Raw genomic sequence first — 17,392 nt, 5'->3', positions numbered from 1 at the left:
CTTGGTTTACCAGTTTGGTCTTGAGTTTCTGAAGTCAGTTTAGCAGTTCTGATGTTCTATCAAAGAGACTCAAATTTAAAATGGTCGGATCTTGTAAAAGTCTACCCATGTGTCTTTTATAAAGCTCGCCCCATACCTAAATTTCCTAGAGTTTTTTTGTTTGAAATTTTCCGAACTAATTAACTTGTTACATTATACATATCTTTCAAATTTTAAATTTTCAAAAACAGAAACAAAGTGCATGTTGCTCGATATACAAAGCTCATGTTCATGTCCAGTAGAAGATAAAGAAATGAACTTCCACTTTAAGATAAAGACATCTTTATATTTTCAAAATATTATGTACATGTACATGAACGAAAACGCCTTCTTACCAAATCCTTTTCTGATAAATTCTGAACAGAGTTGGTAATCCTTTTCACAACTAATTATCAGTAAGACAGGTGATCCCTGCAAGCAGAAAAGAGTAGAAACGTTACGTCAAGAATTCTCAAGGAACGTTGTGTTTATGTAACCCAACCAATCGGCAACAAAAGAAGACGTAAACCTTGCCAGAAAAGGTCATTAATTTTTGTAAAACGTTTCAGTCCATTTTTTGCCATGAAGTTCTAATGCGTAATTATGTGGCGATACTTCTTCGCAGCCTTTTCTAATGTTGGTTTTCTAATGGGTGTGTTGTATTTCTACTACACAAAGAACTACCTTCCCTCCCACCTCCCCCCCCCCCCCTAAAAAACAAACTTGTAAAGAAATTATTTTCCTATCATCCAAACTTTCATGTCAATTATCATAGCATTCCACATCACTTTAATCTCTTTTTTTTCTGTCAAGAATTTATGGGTGTTTCTGGGCATGTAACTTTATGGCAACGAAAAATTATAGAAGGAATTCTTTATTTTAATAAAAAAAATGCTAAAAATAAGTAAATATTTCAAGAGTATCGTAAATGATATTTCATTCATCACAGGACGTGTAGTAAATTGTTTATTTCAGAATCCTTTATTTTCTACGCCTTACATTTACCTTTTCCACAGCCTTTTGTTTTAATTCTGTCAGGTACTGTTGTGATGGGACACTTGGTAACACCTGTTATACACAAAAACTTTGAATTGATCATTTGGAGAGGCGGCTCAAGCATTTGGTGTTGTTACGCACATACATTGAAAGTCCTGGGACGGCGTTATCAACTTACCTGACCCCCTGCACACTGGATAATTTCCTTCATGGAGGATGGACTTGGCTCAACATTTTGCGTCACATACACCAAGATATCCTGTACAAAAAGAAAAACAGTACTGTTCAGTGTTAAGAATCTAAGATTTTTTCTGTTGCAACAGCAGGTCTCAATTACTTGGTGATGCATCTGTATTGGGAAGTTACACACAGTGGTCTTAGAAAGAATATGACTCTGCAAAATCACAGAAATGTTTTTTTTTTTTTTTTTTTTTTGGGGGGGGGGGATGTGGTAAAGTATGATAATGAGCTAAAAACAAAGGTAAATAAAATTTGAACCAAGGATAAAATTGAACCACAACATACATGTATGTGAATAGCAAACTTACGAATCACAGCTCAATGACTGATTCACAACAATACAGGGAATTATTATTCACAGAGTAAGATAAGATTTTACATGCACGCTGACAAACACACCTGCAGAAGTGGGCGAGTTCTTGCTCTTTGCAGTGATGTGACCAAATCCATGTCGTAAATGTCTTCAGAAAATGCATCTTTTACTGTAAATTCACTAGGTTCTGCAACAATTATTAAAATTAATATGCATGTCACCTGGCTAGAACATTATCAAGCAGAATTAAGATAGCCATCAACTAGAGCATATTCATGTATTTTATTTTATGACTTCCACCAAATTATCCAATCAATCATTTAATAACCTGTGTAGTAAATCCACTGTTTACACCCGGTGCTAAAAGGGTTAGCTGATATTGTACTGCTGGTTGCAGATTATAATTCATATGTAATGAACATCTTTAAAAAATTATTGGAATCTTTAAAAAAATTACCAAGAAAAGTATTTGACTGTTGACTCTTGTCTATCCACTCAGGCATCACAACATATTTTGCAACAGAGATTGCACAAAGGAATTTCACTGTCCGAATTATCTGAAAACAAACAAAATTATACAATTACTGGTAACTGAAGACTAAGAGAGTGGTTGGTATCTATTAAGGCCAATAATTTAATTAGCACTCAATAGCAAATGCATAAACAGGCATATACACTGTACACCAACGGATTCTTTAGTAATGCATTGTAAATACATTAAATGTGCATTTCCTTGTTTTAGCCTGGTATTATAATTAAGAAGTTCTTTCTAATGGAATGCATGATTATTCTGACTTAATGGTTTTCCAAGCTACATGTAGATTTCAACAGTTACTGCAAGTATTGATATTTTGAAACACAGATTAAAAAAAAAGTGAAATTATAAATGGCTTAAATATTTCCTGCCCTGAACGTTATTAAATGCCTCAGCGTCATGAGGCACAGGTAAGCGGTCAGCAAGATTGTTAGATTTTAACGTAAAACACATTAATAATTTTATCATTGCTTATGAAGTGGTTATCACCAAAACCTCCATAAAGAAAAACTGTTTCATTGAAGACTAATTTATTTTACAGTTATTAAAATATTTTTACAAGAATAAGGTAAAGAAATGTACATTGTACATTTTCAAAAAATAAATAAAAATATTTGTACCTTTCTTGTAACAAGGTGGGTACAATCTTTTACAGAGGTCACTACCACTCCCCCAAGATTAGCAATTATCTGGTAAAAAGAAAAAAAAATACACAAAAATGTAAAACATCTTGTACTTTATACACATACTGTAAGTAGCACATGTGGTAGTAGAAGTGAACCCTTCAAGCCCAGCCAACTCATACATGCAGCTCTTGGAGCTTAACTTGGTTTTATGTTTCTAAAGTGTTTTAGAGTTCTAGGAGTTAAATGCTACTCCCCCTGGATGGGATGCTAGTCTATTGCAGGCTAACCCTTTGCATTCTGTAAGATTGCTCCAACAATTTGCCTACCCATTATTTCTGAGTAGAGAGAGGCACTGTGAGAGTAAACAGTCTTGCCCAAGAATAGAACGCAATGATCCCAGCAGGACTTACACTGTATACCTGGACTGTTTGATCTGGAATTCAATTGCACTGACCATTTTATAGTGCTGTAGTGCAGTGTATAAAGCATGGTATTGTTCAATACAAATAAAGAAACGTCAGAGACAACTTTAGTTTCAAACCTCAGTTAATCTTGATACTTCTGATGGAATTATACCGGTAAAAAGGACTTTAGGCCCTTCAGGTTTTTCAGTATTGGCAGGACTTGAAGTTCTCCTGTAAAATGTAAATAAATAAATGTAAATAAATAAATATTGTGTTTAATTGTAATGCATATGTATGCTTGGTTCAATATTTTTTCCTTTGTTCTATGGTGGGAAGGGGGGGGGGGGCAAAAAAGAGGGAAAAAAAAAAAAAAAAAAAAAAAAAAAAAAAAAAAAAAAAAGGCGCGACGAGAAAAAAAAAAAAGAAAAAAAAAAAACACCAATAGAACACAGCTGAGTTTCTACAAAATTCATTATTCATTATCATACACTGTATATCTGAAAGGGTATATTATAAAAAACACATACCTTGCTTTTTTTAGTTGACCATTTTCAGGCGTACTCTAAGAACGATAGAAACAAAGTTATACAAATTGTTAATCCCAACAGAACGTTCAGTGCTGTACGCAAATTCAAAAAGAAAGGACAGCTTTTCATTAACTTTTTACCTGCTCTCCAAATTTCCGCTTTCCACTGTTTGTTGGCATCTAAAAAAACACGAAAGAACCATTTGACAATGATTATTACTACATGTAGAAGTCTAATAGTTACTGTACATCAATTCTCTATAAGGGTCACCTGAATCTGTTTTTGTCTACTACAGTAACTTGGGACCAATGAAAAATCAAGTACAGTTAAAGAAAAAAAATTTATAAAAAAAATAACATCGAGGAACTCTCCTTTAAATAAAATTTAGAATACAAAGTCACCTCAAACAGGATTATTACAAATTCTGGTTTTAAAGTCACTTTTGTTACTTGTTTTTTTTTTTTTCTTGCCACTGCTTTATCCTTGTTATGTTAATGTAACTTGAAAAAATAGTTACATGTACAGCTGTACATTTGTTGCCCAGTCCAGAATTATTTTTGTTCTCTGCTGAGTTCAGTTGTTTTGAGGTTTTTTGCCTCTGGTGTTGTTTTTTTTTGTCCCTGTCTTTTTAGGAATATTAACTTAAAGGTGAAAAACATTTTCCAATTTGAAATCTTTTTTCTGCTACTGACATATCGCTCAGAAGTGGTACAGTTGACAGTCTTGACTTGATCCTCAAAACAGTTTTTGTTCAAAAGCTGCCAAAACATGATTGGACTGGAGTCTGAACATAAACAAACTCACAGATTCTTTTCTTGTCAACTCACGCTTTGATTGTTTGAAAGTATTAGGTGACCCCAGTTACAATAATTGCACTGTTAAAAACTCACATAAAGTACAAATGAATTGCAAAAACCAAACAAATGAAACCAAATAACAACAGAAATACCTCAGTTTTTGACCCATCTGCTAAGGTCTGCCAGGGAACTAAAATTTAAAAACATTTTATGTATGATACTTGAATCATTTAAATAATTGCTAACCACAACAGGCAGTAAACAACACTAATAAAATGGACACTGGGTAAACTAATTATGTTAACTAACATTTTTGCATTAATGTTAGTTGAGAAATAATCTGCAGTCAGTCACCAACTACATACATTACAATGTATGTACATGTACAATGTATGTACATGTATGTTACACAGTCAGTGCCGTAGCATGGTTTTTGGGGGGGGGGGGGGGGGGGGGACGAGGAGGGGGGGGAAAATATATTTAAATAAAAAAAAAAAATATAAATAAAATATATATAAAAAATATCTCAATTTTTTGGGGGGAATTTTTTTTCTAGAGAAAAAAAAAAATAAAAAAAAAAAAAAAAAGAAAAAAATAATAGGAGGGGGGACAAAAAGAGGGGGGCCCCCTCTCCGAGTTTAAAAATATTTTCTTTCCTGTGGAGGTACAATATACCAGGGGTATCAAAATGCTGCTCAAATGTATACTTACGTATAAGTTCTCTGACCAGAAGATCTTTAGTTATTTCCAGTTCGTTTGGTTCACCAAGTGTTGAGTACCTTACAAGATTACAGGGCGATGGATAGCCAGCTGGACAATAAAATGAACATTAATTCCTTCAAAACCCTATTCGCTGCATTAAACCTTTGCTTTGCAACATCTACATGTAACACATCTACACAATTTCAATGCAGACAGGGGGGGGGGGGGGGAGAAGAAAATAAACCATTATCTATAGCATTTACATTCATTCAATAAAAAAAAAACTTTTGAATTAAATTTTTTGCTTGTCTTTAATTTCACGATTTTTTGGAAATTGCAAAAGTCGTGAAAATTACGTAAGTCCGCAAAAATAAGTAACCATAAGGTACATACTTGTAACAATATCTCCAAGCCACTTGGCATTCACACAGAATATTCCCCATTCCCTTGCCTTGGTGTACTTGTCACCTGAAGAACTGTTCGATGACAAAGAACTGTAAGGGATACTTTATTCTTACTGGCTGCCTGGCTCTGCTACTGTAGCCCCAGTGATTATAATCAGGCAGCAAGTAATCTTAATTTATTTCTAATAGATAACTTGAATGATATTTCATTATTTTGTTAAGTGTAATAGCAATAAGATAGTACTACAAAACAGTACTGTACTTCTCATTGTTATTGTTGCTGTCGTTGTTGTAACAACATCATAAGGTGTAATGTTTTTTAATCATGTGTTAAGTTTTAAGTACATTGTAATATGTGTTAAATTTAAAAAAAACTGTATCGCAAATAACTATTTTACATGTATTTTACTGAAATAAAAGGTGAACAAAAAATGTGTTACCTCTTGCAAATTATGTGTGTATTTGCGCGAGTTAAATAACCAGTGTATCTTGCACCAATGATGAATATCATGTTCTTCAGAAGTGAACGCTCTGCACCTGTGTACCCTGTTACTGTGATAACCTGCCATGAAAGGAAACAAAATGTTCAGTCACTCTCTCAGGACATTGCAGCACTACAACGCACATTTCGGTGTCTGACATTTGCAAAATGCAGACTGCTGAATGCAGAATCAGAATGCAGACTAAGAGAATATAATTATTGTGTTACCTTTACCATTATTGAAAGTTAACCGTAAACAGGCTAACCGGAGCTTATTTTGGCTCCGGGTTGGTGGCTCCGGTGTGTGTGCGCCTCCGTCCCTTCTGTCTGTCCTCTGTTGCCTGTTTCGGTTGCATCATTGGGTCACATCTCTAGTCTGTAGTCTGCATTCTGCATTTTGCATTCTGCAGTCTGCATTCTGCAAATGTCAGACACCGTGCAAATTTTGAATTATACATTTACATAATTATTAAATTTCCAATTTGCTACATAAATTATAGAACAACTTAACAATCAATAAAACAAGTAAAGTACTGTAACAATAGGTTTTATGGCTATTGGGCGTTTATTTGCTTGTGCTTGGAAACTCTCGACGGATGAACGGACGGGATGATTCGGTAAATAATGTATTTTGAGGTGGGGGGGGAACGGGGGCCGGATGATATCAGAAGAAGAGAAATTGTTCCTCCACCTTAGTGGACGACAACACAGTAGAAAACCATGAAACTTCTCTCGAACTCAGCAAATCTTCTTTATTGTAGGATAAACTCTGACAGTACTTCACACTAACTCATAGTACAAACTACCAAGGGTAATCCTTATGGTCATCAACGTAATCAATTTGTAACAGGTTACGCGTTACTTATATACATTTACTAACCTAGACAAATACGGTTGTCTTTCCCTATTGAATTCTTACACAAAAGAGATCCTTTTGTAGATGAATGAGAGTTACTGATTTTTATGCGAAAGATTGATGTATTTTCCAGAATATGATATTTTCGGTTAAGTTATAATTAGAAATCCAGATTAACTTTGGTTTATTTACCTTGAGGAATATACTGTAATGCGAGAATAAAAGGTTACTTTTCAAATAAAAATTAAATCTATTATGTTTATGAATAGATTAACCTACATGTATTAATCTATTTGCGAAGTCTGGGCAGATGTTCTTTTGAGATCTTTTCCTAATGTAAACTTTGTACTGTACTTATTGTATCTTAATATAACAGTTACTGCATTGTATTGTATCGTAACCCATAAATTATTTGGACAGAAGGTTATGATTTTCGATAGAATGGTCGTTTCATGTGCAATTCACAGGTATTCTCTGGTTTTGAGGTATTTTCTGAGTTCCTTTTCTTATACTTAGATAGGGGTCTTATTCCTATTGTGACAGTACATAAAAAATTATACAAGTATCCTATTATTTTACCCACCATAGTTTTGCACTGGTTTACTTTATCCTTAAATGGGACAGGAAGGTGAAGAGGGTTAGATGGTGGAAACATATCCTTTGCTATCAACACATCATTTAACCAGTGTGCTGTTACAATGCGCTTCCCATCTGAAATTGCCTGAAAAAACAACAACAACAAAGACATAACATTGAATAAGTTGGTTACATAAACAGAATATACTTTTCAAATTCAATCATTTTTTAAGCCCTGGCAAAACAATAACACAAGTGGTCCTAAGTAATAAACAAAGAACAAATGCAAGTTGAACTTTGGTACAGACTTGTGTTGGCTGGACAAATGGACTCACAAGTACATGCAAGTTGTCAAAAAGCCCATTTCAATGCTAAAAACTAGTGTTGACTTGCATGTTTTTTTTTTTTTTTTTTTTTTATTTTTTTAAAATTTTTTTTTTTTTTTTTTTTTTTTGATTATATTTTAAAAAATAAAAAAAAAAAAAAAAAAAAAAAAAAAAAAATTTAAAAAATATAAAAAAAAAAAAAAATAAAACCACAACACATCAAATTTGATCTTGACCAAAGTGAATGCAAGTCATCCCAAGCCAAGTCCTGGCCAGACAGAGACTCAAGTGGACACAAGTTGAAAATTTGTATCTGTGTCACCGTTTGGCCTCAGGCCTTAAGTATTAAATAAATTAAATTTAAGGGTTCTCAAAGTTTACATGAAATAATAAATTCCTATTATTGACGTTGATATAGGCAAGGATAGGCAAGCATAAAAGACCTCATCTCCCTCATTATCAAAATTAATAACAATGTACCTCTTATAATTAAAAAAATAATAACAATGAGTTACTGTAAATATGAACAAAATGCATACACAGTCAAGTTTGTATGCTAATCAGAAGATAACTTGATAGGCCCACCTTTTGATAAAAGTCTCCATGTTGGTTTAGACACAGTAAGTGAGTACATTGGTTTGAGTAAATCGGGCTGACTTTGCCGCCATGCTGTTGTACTACCTAAAGTGATTGCAAAAATAATAATTATGTTTTTGCCAAAATAAGAAAATTTAATTATTTTATCTTCAAGTAAATGTCATAAAATGACAGTTTACACGTTGAGCTACATGTAGCTAAGCATATGACCATATTAAATATTGTACATGTATTGTATTTTAAGTACATTGGATCTTAAAATTAGCAAGAGACAGGCCTAAGTAGCATGCATTGTACTAGGTGCAACTATATGTGGTAGTAACAAGATTAGTTTTTACACATACTTCAATCCACGTATTAAGAATGGAAGGATCCATGCGATCCTGATAATCCGATATAACAAAAACACAGCCGGCCAAACAACTGGACCCTAAACAAGATAAAAGAGATCATACATGTATTAACATAAAAGTACATACAAGTACATACATTAAGGAGGCCTTCTAAGGGGTAAAGGGACAAGCGACATGACCCTGAATACTAGCGACAGAGGAACATTTTAACAGCGACAAGTGACATCATTACAGTACTGAAATGTGACAGCGACACAACACAACAACACAATTAGGGTAAAACACGACAGCGACATTTACAGCTGTTACATGTAGCTAGGCAACATGGGTTCTCAGAAACATGCGACATTGCGACACGGCCCCCCTTGGAAGGCCTCATTAAGATGCAAGTATGATGTACACAATGTACATGCACATGTTTCAGGGTTTCTAATACGTAGAAATAATAACATGCCAGGTGTCAAATTTTCTAGGGTACAAAATGTAAACATTCCAGGACCCAGATCTCAGAAATTCTATGGTACATTGTATGAATGTTTAATCCATCTCCCACCCTTGACTTACATACATGTAGTGCAAATAAAGATATTTAATAAGTTTTCCCCCTCCCCCCACTAGGGGATTTGGAATTTTTTTTTTTAAAGGGGCATTCTTAATTTCCAACCTTGATTCTCAGTGGATATTCCTGGATCTTGTTCATTTGTTATTGCTTTGTTTTCTTTTTCATTTTCATTTTCATTTTCAAGAATTGCCTCATTGTTATTTTCAACTAATTTGACTCCACCACTTGGTACGTCTGTGACACTCTCTTGCTCTGTATCTGTTTTGTCTGTTTCTGTTGAAGCATTGCTATCTCTTGTGGAACTCTTCTTGTCTGCTTCTGGCGTAGTCATGCTTGGCGTACTTTGCACAGTTGTCACAGCCAAGTTGCCCTCGGCAGCAGTGGTAACCGCTGGAGACACAGGGCTCATGAGAGCTGATGGCAAGGTAGCAGCTGCCTTTGAACCTGCCATCACAGGAGTGGAAACAGTCGTGTCTTGAGCAACACAAGCAGGGAGAGGTGTTGCTGTAGTTCTGTCATTATCATCGGGCGTTAAAAGGGAGCTTGTTGTTTCAGTTTCTGTTTTTATCTGGGCTTTGGAAGGCATGTACTTTCTTTCATCAAGCCTCTTCTTTTCCTTTATACTGTCAACAATCCAGCTTGGGGTGACAATCTTGATGGTGTCCTTATGCTTCAAAGCACATTCGTATTTAGCCTAATTAAAAAAGAAAGGTCATTTAAGGATGTACTTTATATCCTCAGAGACAGCTCCACTGTAAGAATATAGGTTCAATTTTCACTTTGTACAATATAAAGCATTTCCCTAAGTTGTTTTATATTTATAATCATAATACAGCTTTACAAAGAAATGATAAAATATTATACCAAATTGTACCAAGGGTAAAATTGAACCACAACATAAACATGGGTATAATTAATTTTATAATTATAACTATGTTGAGGTTTGAGGTTTGATTTTACATTTGGTACAATTTGGTATTAATTTTTCCTTGGTTCTGATGTATAGAAATATATGGTAATGAATATAAATCAAAGGGAAATACCACATTGTACCAAGGGAACAGTATACATTTACAGTGTAATATCTATCCAAGACACGGCCCCTGTCTACTTGCCAGGATCACCCCCAAGGAGGGTAATTAATGAAAATAACAATATTGTTTCTTACTTGATACTGATGTCGAAGTAACCTCAAAACATCATTTGTTAGCATTTTTTGAGAGCGTAAAGGACATGTATTGACACCAAGCTTTTTCCAGCCCTTTTTAATATACCGTAAAACCCGCAGATAGCCCACCTTTTTTCCAAAATCCTCGGGGGGGGCGCTCCTTCCGCTGCTTTTGTTTGTTGGCGGTCATCTCGCTCCCTTTTGGCTGTTCTTTCGCGCCGTTCCGGGGCTTTTCTTCCTTGGTCCTCCTCTCTCATTCCTCCCAATCTCTTTATTTTCGTGCCCCGACGCCTCTCCCTCTTTTTCGTCTCCCTATCCCATTTTCGCGTCCGATCAATCCTGGTTACTAGGTCGAACGTTCCAGTTCTTTTGTGGGACACAAAATCTTGGAACTGTGTTGATGGAATACCTGTCACATCAGAGATCGGTTGATTTGAGCTCAAGTGGGTGACTGGTATTTTTCTGTTCATTGAGTTGGTTCGTGGGACTTCTGACTCACTTTGATTTTCTTTGGATTTTCTTTGATTTCTTTCAACTTTTTTCCACATTTGAGTGTTACTCGGGGCGGCTTCTGCGGGTGCGGCTATCGCGGGTGTTTACGGTAATTATTTTTAAGCCCTTTCTGATGTTCATTAAGGGTTTTTGAACACTTACGCCTGATGGATGTGGAATCACCAAATGACTGCAGTTGGAGTTCAAGTTTACTTGACACTCGCCTCCATAATATGTAACCATGGCCCACAATGCATCTCGATCATTTATTGGAATCTGTTGAATAATAATACAAGTTCATTTACTTGTTTGAATAACAATTTCAAACTTTCACCTTAGTGGGTGCACAGAAAAATTATTTTACGACTTACCAAGTTGGTTAATTTGAACTACATGTAGCAATAAAATGAAGTCTACATCTACTGTACATCTACATTAATCTAATTTAGTCGGTTAAGTTGAGGGACATCGCATGTGTAAAATACATCTGTGTACATGCACTGTACATGTATGTGTAAACCAAAACATCATTTTTAATAACAGCACCTGAAATTGTTTTAATTTGTCCTTTTTTGTTGGCATACTGAGAACCATGTAACGATTTTAAAACTTTGTGAGACTGCGCCCCAGACTGAAAAATGTGAAATAATTGAGTTAACTTTTTAGAGGTCTTCTAGTGTTCAACTTAACCTTAGGGAGATCTTTAGTTGTTGCTGGAGGAATTGACACCACCACGTTTCAAAGGTCCTTCGTAATTAAATTCACAAATGCTTCACTTTAAACTCTGGAAAAGTTTACAGGGACAGTGTGGACAGATACATGAAATATAAACTGACCTGTGAAGGGCAAGCCACGACTCCTTTGAAGAGCTGTTCTGATTCAGGTCGGAAGGCTCCACACCTTATCTCAAGTTAAGGAATGTTTCTTTCTAAAAATACTTATAACTTCTACAGGATCTGGATCTGAATCTTCTACACAGTATTAAGCATTATATTTATCTTCTTTTTTTCAAAGGATACGGTAGAAGCATTTCACAGGCTGCACTTAAAAACACCCACTTTGGCTGCAATTTGAAGATGTGCACTTATTACATAATTCTTCTGTCAATGATTATTAAATTACAATGTAATTTACATGTATACTCTGATTATATAAGTTCTTCTTATATAAATTTTCATTATTTTAAAGCGGTGAACATGGCACACAAGTCACAGATGGTGATGAATATTATTCAGTCAAAGAGAACTAAAATAAAAACTGAAAAAATCCTACCAAAGTCAAATTTAAACTACAACTTTTGTACATGTACATGCATAATATTATGCACATGTGGTCGGACAACCACGTCACTATAATTACTTTACATGTGAACAGCATCATGGTGTGAAGAAATGTACCAGGAGGTACAGTACTAGCCCGACCCCAAAAAAAGTCCAATTTAGCCCTACAATAGTGGATTTTCCTATCAGACTTATGAACACTTGCCCAGAATTTGTCATAGTTTGGCCTTTTTTGTTGGCAGATGAAGTAAGGCTGATAGAACAGGGTTCGTACACTTTTTCAGGCCAAACATTCAAGCATTTTTCAAGAACTTTCCAGGACCCTTCTTTGAAATTTCAAGGACTTTTTTCATAAAATTTACCCCAAATCAATGGGTGGCTGTAAATTGATGTGCTTGCTTGAAGAACTAAAAAAATCGCTTATTTTGGCGGTCTTCTCATTGCCTTGAAGCCTTTCGACGTTCAATAAAAAAATGAAGGACTTTCAAGGACCGAAAACCAATTTCAAGGACTTGAATTTTTATTTTGAGATTCGGACTTTCGGCGCGGCGCCCTGTGAAGACATTTGGGCTGCCATGTCTCCAACTCCATTGTCTTTGCACATTTGTCACTAAAGCAAGCGAGCTTGATTGAATGTTTGTTTACCAAAACACAGAAAAAAATGTACCTGAACAATTGTCAAGTTACAATCCTTGGCTTCACTTAGCTGAGGAAAATTGGTGTCGGTGGCAATGACGTGAGTGACAAGGTCACTGATGTAAAACTCACGTGCTGCACCACCAGACTTCAAGGCTTGCTTCACCTAATTTATCAAATTACACAAGATTATGTCATTTTACCAATATTACTTTGAGAAGTACTAGTAGCAAAGAGAGGCAAAGGTTTGCGAGGATGGAGCCTCTACATGTCACTCTAAAACCTGAAATCTTGTTTTAAGAACAATAATAATATTCTTAAATCCAATCATAGGATAAGAGTTCATTTCAATCTTAATTCAGGCGTTTAAAATCAAGAACAGCCTTCTTAAAATAAGGAAGTAAACTCCCATCTTATGATTTGTTTTGAGAATTGTTCCTAGAACAAAATTGCAGGTTTAAGAGTGTGTTGTTTATCCTTACATGTCAAGACCAGGAAAGCATTTCTTACAAGTCATAAAGACTAGTGTACAAGGGTGCACTCTGTCACATACTATGTTAGTAAATCTTTAGCAGGCACTGCTAGTTACGCTCCAAATTGCAATTTATTTTTCCTATTCACTTTACTGCATCCAAAATCCACACAAACACTGTATTGGGCTTCTAGCGTGGAATTGATGCTTAAAGCTCAAGTATAGAGTGTCCAGTCCTTCATACCTTATGTTTTGTACGATCATCATTTTTTCCGTGTAACTTCGTAGATGTGATAGAAATCAACTTAAAATTTTGGTGACTGCACTTAAATTATAAGCTTAATAATTCCATCGATGCTTTCCACAGCATGCAATAATATTAACGATTGTGAAAGGTTTCCGACGTAAATAAACGCAGCTAACATCAGATCACGATAATTTGTACTCTGTGTGATCCTCTGTTTTCGAGAAAATGTAAAACGAATCTATCGATCATAACAAACGTGATAAAAAGGGTAGGTTATGTGTGCTGTTTACATGCATACATTGACAGTACCTTCCACCGAATTTGAAAATACGGTATGGACACTATTTTCAAGCACTTTTATCTGCGATTGCACTCTTTTGCACACTTTATAAGTTAGATAATACCTCTTCATTGTTTTCTTCAGCTAGGAAGAATCTAACGTCTTTGAAAATGTCTTTTTTCTCCAGGTTTGAAGCGGATTCGACTGCCATGTTTAAATTTCTCGTTTGTCCGCCATCTTTGAAACTGATCTGGCATCTGGCGAGTGGCGGGAAAGAAACTAGTTCCCATTCTTACTCGTTTACAAATGGAGAATCCTGGGGCGAGGAAGTACCGTTATGGGAACGGAACGGGAATTTCGGGGGACTTCAAAATGTTAGAAATAGTTTTCGCGAGGATTTTATTTGGCGGTTTTTTTTTTTTTTGGAAATCGCGAAAATTAAGTCCCGCGAATATAATTAGGTATTAAACAGCGCTCAGTTGGCTGCTTAGCGACCTGTTAGCGACTCTTTGAGCAAAAATAGCTTTTGGTTTACATTAACATAAAAATTATCTTTAGGTAGTTCCTGACACGCCTCGAACGAAATGTGTTTCGGAACTGCACTCACCCTTAGACATATGATGACAATTCTTTCCATCAGGTCCGCGCACAAAAAAATGGATAGGACCAGGAGCCAGAATCGGGGATTATGGCTCCTGATAGGACCCAGATCTATTGACCAGCCCTATCCTGATCCTGGAACCGGTAACTCCGCCCAAAAGGATTTATCACGTTCATCAGCAGTATTTTAGTTTGAAGAACAGCATTGCTGCACGTCTTTCCTATTGACCTACCAGGCCCCTTATTACACAAGGTGACTCCTGTTCGGTTTTGCAAACTCCAGCTGTCAGTTTCTTCTGTTACATTTTTCTTTGCGTCATTTATTTTTTTCTCGCTCACCTAATGAGTTATAAAATCGTTTACGACATCACGCACTTAAAAAAAATAGATAGTCAACCAGGGACCGCGGAGAGGGAGGGGTTACGGGGGCTTTAGCCCCCACTTTATTAACACTAACATGAAAAAATTATAATGAATTTAAAAGAAAACAAAAATTTACTGAAAATATTCCGTTTCTGGACGCCATATTATTGATTTAGTTTGTAAAAGACGAAATTAGTAACACCAGTTACTATTACCAAAATAGACTTGCCTTCAAATTAGGTACATAAAAAAGTCAATAAAGTAAATGCGGACAATGGCCGATTCCCTCTATGGCGCGCGACTTGCAGGGAATTATGGTAGTTGTATTCATCAAACCATGCGCGGGTCCCGCGAGCTTAGAAACGATGAATACAACTACCGTGATTCCCTGCAGGCGCGCGCCATAGAGGGAATCGGCCATTGCAAAGGTTTTCAGTTATAATCGAAAAATGTTAGGCTACTACAGGAATATGCCTTTTCTTATTAAAAACTGGCCTTTCTAAAGGGCGAGTAGATTTCTCATAAAAAAAGGCCTGTTTCATCATTGGTCAGTTTTTATCCGAACAAATGGGTTAAGTTTATAAAACAATACGGTTTGTTTTCGAGCTCATGTTAAAGGGGTAATTCATTTTGTAACAATGAAAGTGAAATTGTCTTTTCTGTTTTCATTCGTTCCAGTAACATCTCAGTTGCCGGTACTTTAACATGGTAACAAAGGTTCAAGGTGAAATTGCACTAGCCTGGCAACCGAGTAACACAGCAACAAGATACTGTAATGGGCCCTTTAAAATATATACTCCACGCGCAACGAGCGTACACTAAGCACGACCACGGAGCAAAGTTTGGCCATGAGTCGAAAACTTATCGTGCTTTCCGTACTGTGCTCTCTCCACTGATCTCTGGCCGAAAAGGGGAGGGGACCCTTTTCCGATGCTTTTATTTAGGCCGTTGCTAGAAATTAGAAAATGGGCTAGAGCCCATGCGGCAACGCACGTCCCTGAAAAGTCATACTAGGGGATGTTGCGGCATGTACCTTCATGTCTGGACAATGGAGATTAAAAAGTGCCCAAAAAATGTTACTTGGAACACAGACGTTTCGGGTATATAACAGTTCATCAGTGCAAGAGACGTTTTTTCGTCCATTGATACGTTCAGGTCTAGTCAACTTTGCGACGCTGGTGATGCCAAGCATTCTAATTTAAATACACTACTCAGTGTATAGTAAATTATATTAATGGAGCAATCAATAATAAAAAAGCACGCTAGTTAAAAACACCGAAAGCCAACTTACACTGTTTTTTAATAATAATAATAATAATAATAATAATAATAATAATAATAATAATAATAATAATAAACTTTATTTCCGTGTCTAAAAATGTTTAGCTGGGGGAAAGTCCCCTCTACTAATTGTGGACACCTGAATAAGAAAAAAACTTAAAAAATCTTAAAGCTATCATTATACAACTATTAAATTAATAATTTAAAGTTAAAATAAGTAAAGGGAGCTATTTAATAATAAAAACGGTTAAAAAAGTAAATCTATTTATGTGATAAAAAAGACTATATACATGGCTAGTATTAATAGTCACAGAGGTGGCAATTGCAGCGTTCATTGTTTAAAAAGCTATTGAAGTCACGTTTCCGAATATTTTCTTAAATGTCCTTAGTTACTGACAGTTTCTTCATCCGTCGTCAGGTGGCCCCAGAGTTTCGGCCCCAGGTGTCTAATAGAAGCTTTCCGTACGTAACTGTAGTGAAGCGGGGCATCGAAAAGTCTGATTGCCTCAGCTGGTAGGACGACTGATGAGGCTTAAATAGCTGACTGATCGGATTTGGACTAAGCCCATTTTTAACCTTATACATCAGTATGCATATATCTTGCAATCGCCTGTTTTTTAAAGTAGGTAGTTCTGCCCTCTTTAGTAAAACTTCGTATGAATTGTTACCCATAAACTTATCAGAAAAACAGTTATCACCTTTATATGACTAAAATTCAAAAAAATTAACATTCAAAATGAATAAAGTTCTTATAATGAATTACTCTGCGCGGTATCTTGTCTTGATTTCGCACGCTCTCCATTTAGAGGGACTGCGTCGAAACAAAGGTTAATATTAGCAAAGGACAATAAAGAAATCAAAACAGAGTCTAATGAACTAGAAAGCTTATTTCCGCGTTGTAACGGATTTTTCTGGCTATAAAACGTGATGCACAGTGCACAATAATGCATATGGCCTAAATTGATATTTTTTAAACGCTCTGTTTCGTACTCCTTAAGTGGCAGCAACATTCTAACCCTTCCCAAGCCGTCTACTACTTTTTATGGTTCAAACTCTTTTCGTTATCTTTGCCTTGCAAACTATGGAACATACTACCAATTAAAGAAAGTCCATCAGAACACTCAATTCTTATAATGACTTTTAGCACCTCATCCGTATCTATAATTTTATGTAGCTTTTAGGTAATCTGATTTTATATTTTATCAGTAGGTAAAATTGACTTATATGTACAATTTTATTTCCTTTATGTTTTTTTGTCTT

The 17,392-nt window shown here is 35.6% G+C and overlaps 1 protein-coding gene across 1 annotated transcript in view; it reads right to left on the bottom strand.

Annotated features, from left to right (window-relative positions):
• The window catches only part of LOC144648579 (PAX-interacting protein 1-like), a 14,663-nt gene extending 519 nt beyond the window's left edge, over window positions 1-14,144 (bottom strand). The window contains exons 1-22 of the mRNA XM_078508101.1: window positions 14,013-14,144; window positions 12,921-13,055; window positions 11,993-12,036; window positions 11,810-11,873; window positions 11,136-11,249; window positions 9,416-10,007; window positions 8,743-8,828; window positions 8,387-8,482; window positions 7,483-7,620; window positions 6,003-6,124; window positions 5,552-5,634; window positions 5,168-5,266; window positions 4,609-4,646; window positions 3,800-3,838; window positions 3,660-3,694; window positions 3,270-3,363; window positions 2,723-2,791; window positions 2,025-2,124; window positions 1,654-1,754; window positions 1,193-1,273; window positions 1,024-1,086; window positions 375-450 (exon numbers count right to left, since the gene is read on the bottom strand). Of these exons, the coding sequence (XP_078364227.1) occupies window positions 375-450; window positions 1,024-1,086; window positions 1,193-1,273; window positions 1,654-1,754; window positions 2,025-2,124; window positions 2,723-2,791; window positions 3,270-3,363; window positions 3,660-3,694; window positions 3,800-3,838; window positions 4,609-4,646; window positions 5,168-5,266; window positions 5,552-5,634; window positions 6,003-6,124; window positions 7,483-7,620; window positions 8,387-8,482; window positions 8,743-8,828; window positions 9,416-10,007; window positions 11,136-11,249; window positions 11,810-11,873; window positions 11,993-12,036; window positions 12,921-13,055; window positions 14,013-14,099 (2,356 nt within the window). The 5' untranslated portion in view covers window positions 14,100-14,144. The remainder of the gene's footprint in view (window positions 1-374; window positions 451-1,023; window positions 1,087-1,192; window positions 1,274-1,653; window positions 1,755-2,024; window positions 2,125-2,722; window positions 2,792-3,269; window positions 3,364-3,659; window positions 3,695-3,799; window positions 3,839-4,608; window positions 4,647-5,167; window positions 5,267-5,551; window positions 5,635-6,002; window positions 6,125-7,482; window positions 7,621-8,386; window positions 8,483-8,742; window positions 8,829-9,415; window positions 10,008-11,135; window positions 11,250-11,809; window positions 11,874-11,992; window positions 12,037-12,920; window positions 13,056-14,012) is intronic.
• Window positions 14,145-17,392: the final 3,248 nt, after the last annotated feature.

Source organism: Oculina patagonica, chromosome 4 (genome assembly GCF_052425735.1).
Source record: "Oculina patagonica isolate OP01 chromosome 4, crgOcupat, whole genome shotgun sequence".
NCBI lineage: Eukaryota > Metazoa > Cnidaria > Anthozoa > Scleractinia > Oculinidae > Oculina > Oculina patagonica.
Note: the sequence above shows the minus strand (reverse complement) of the source record. Positions and strands in the feature narration are given on the sequence as shown.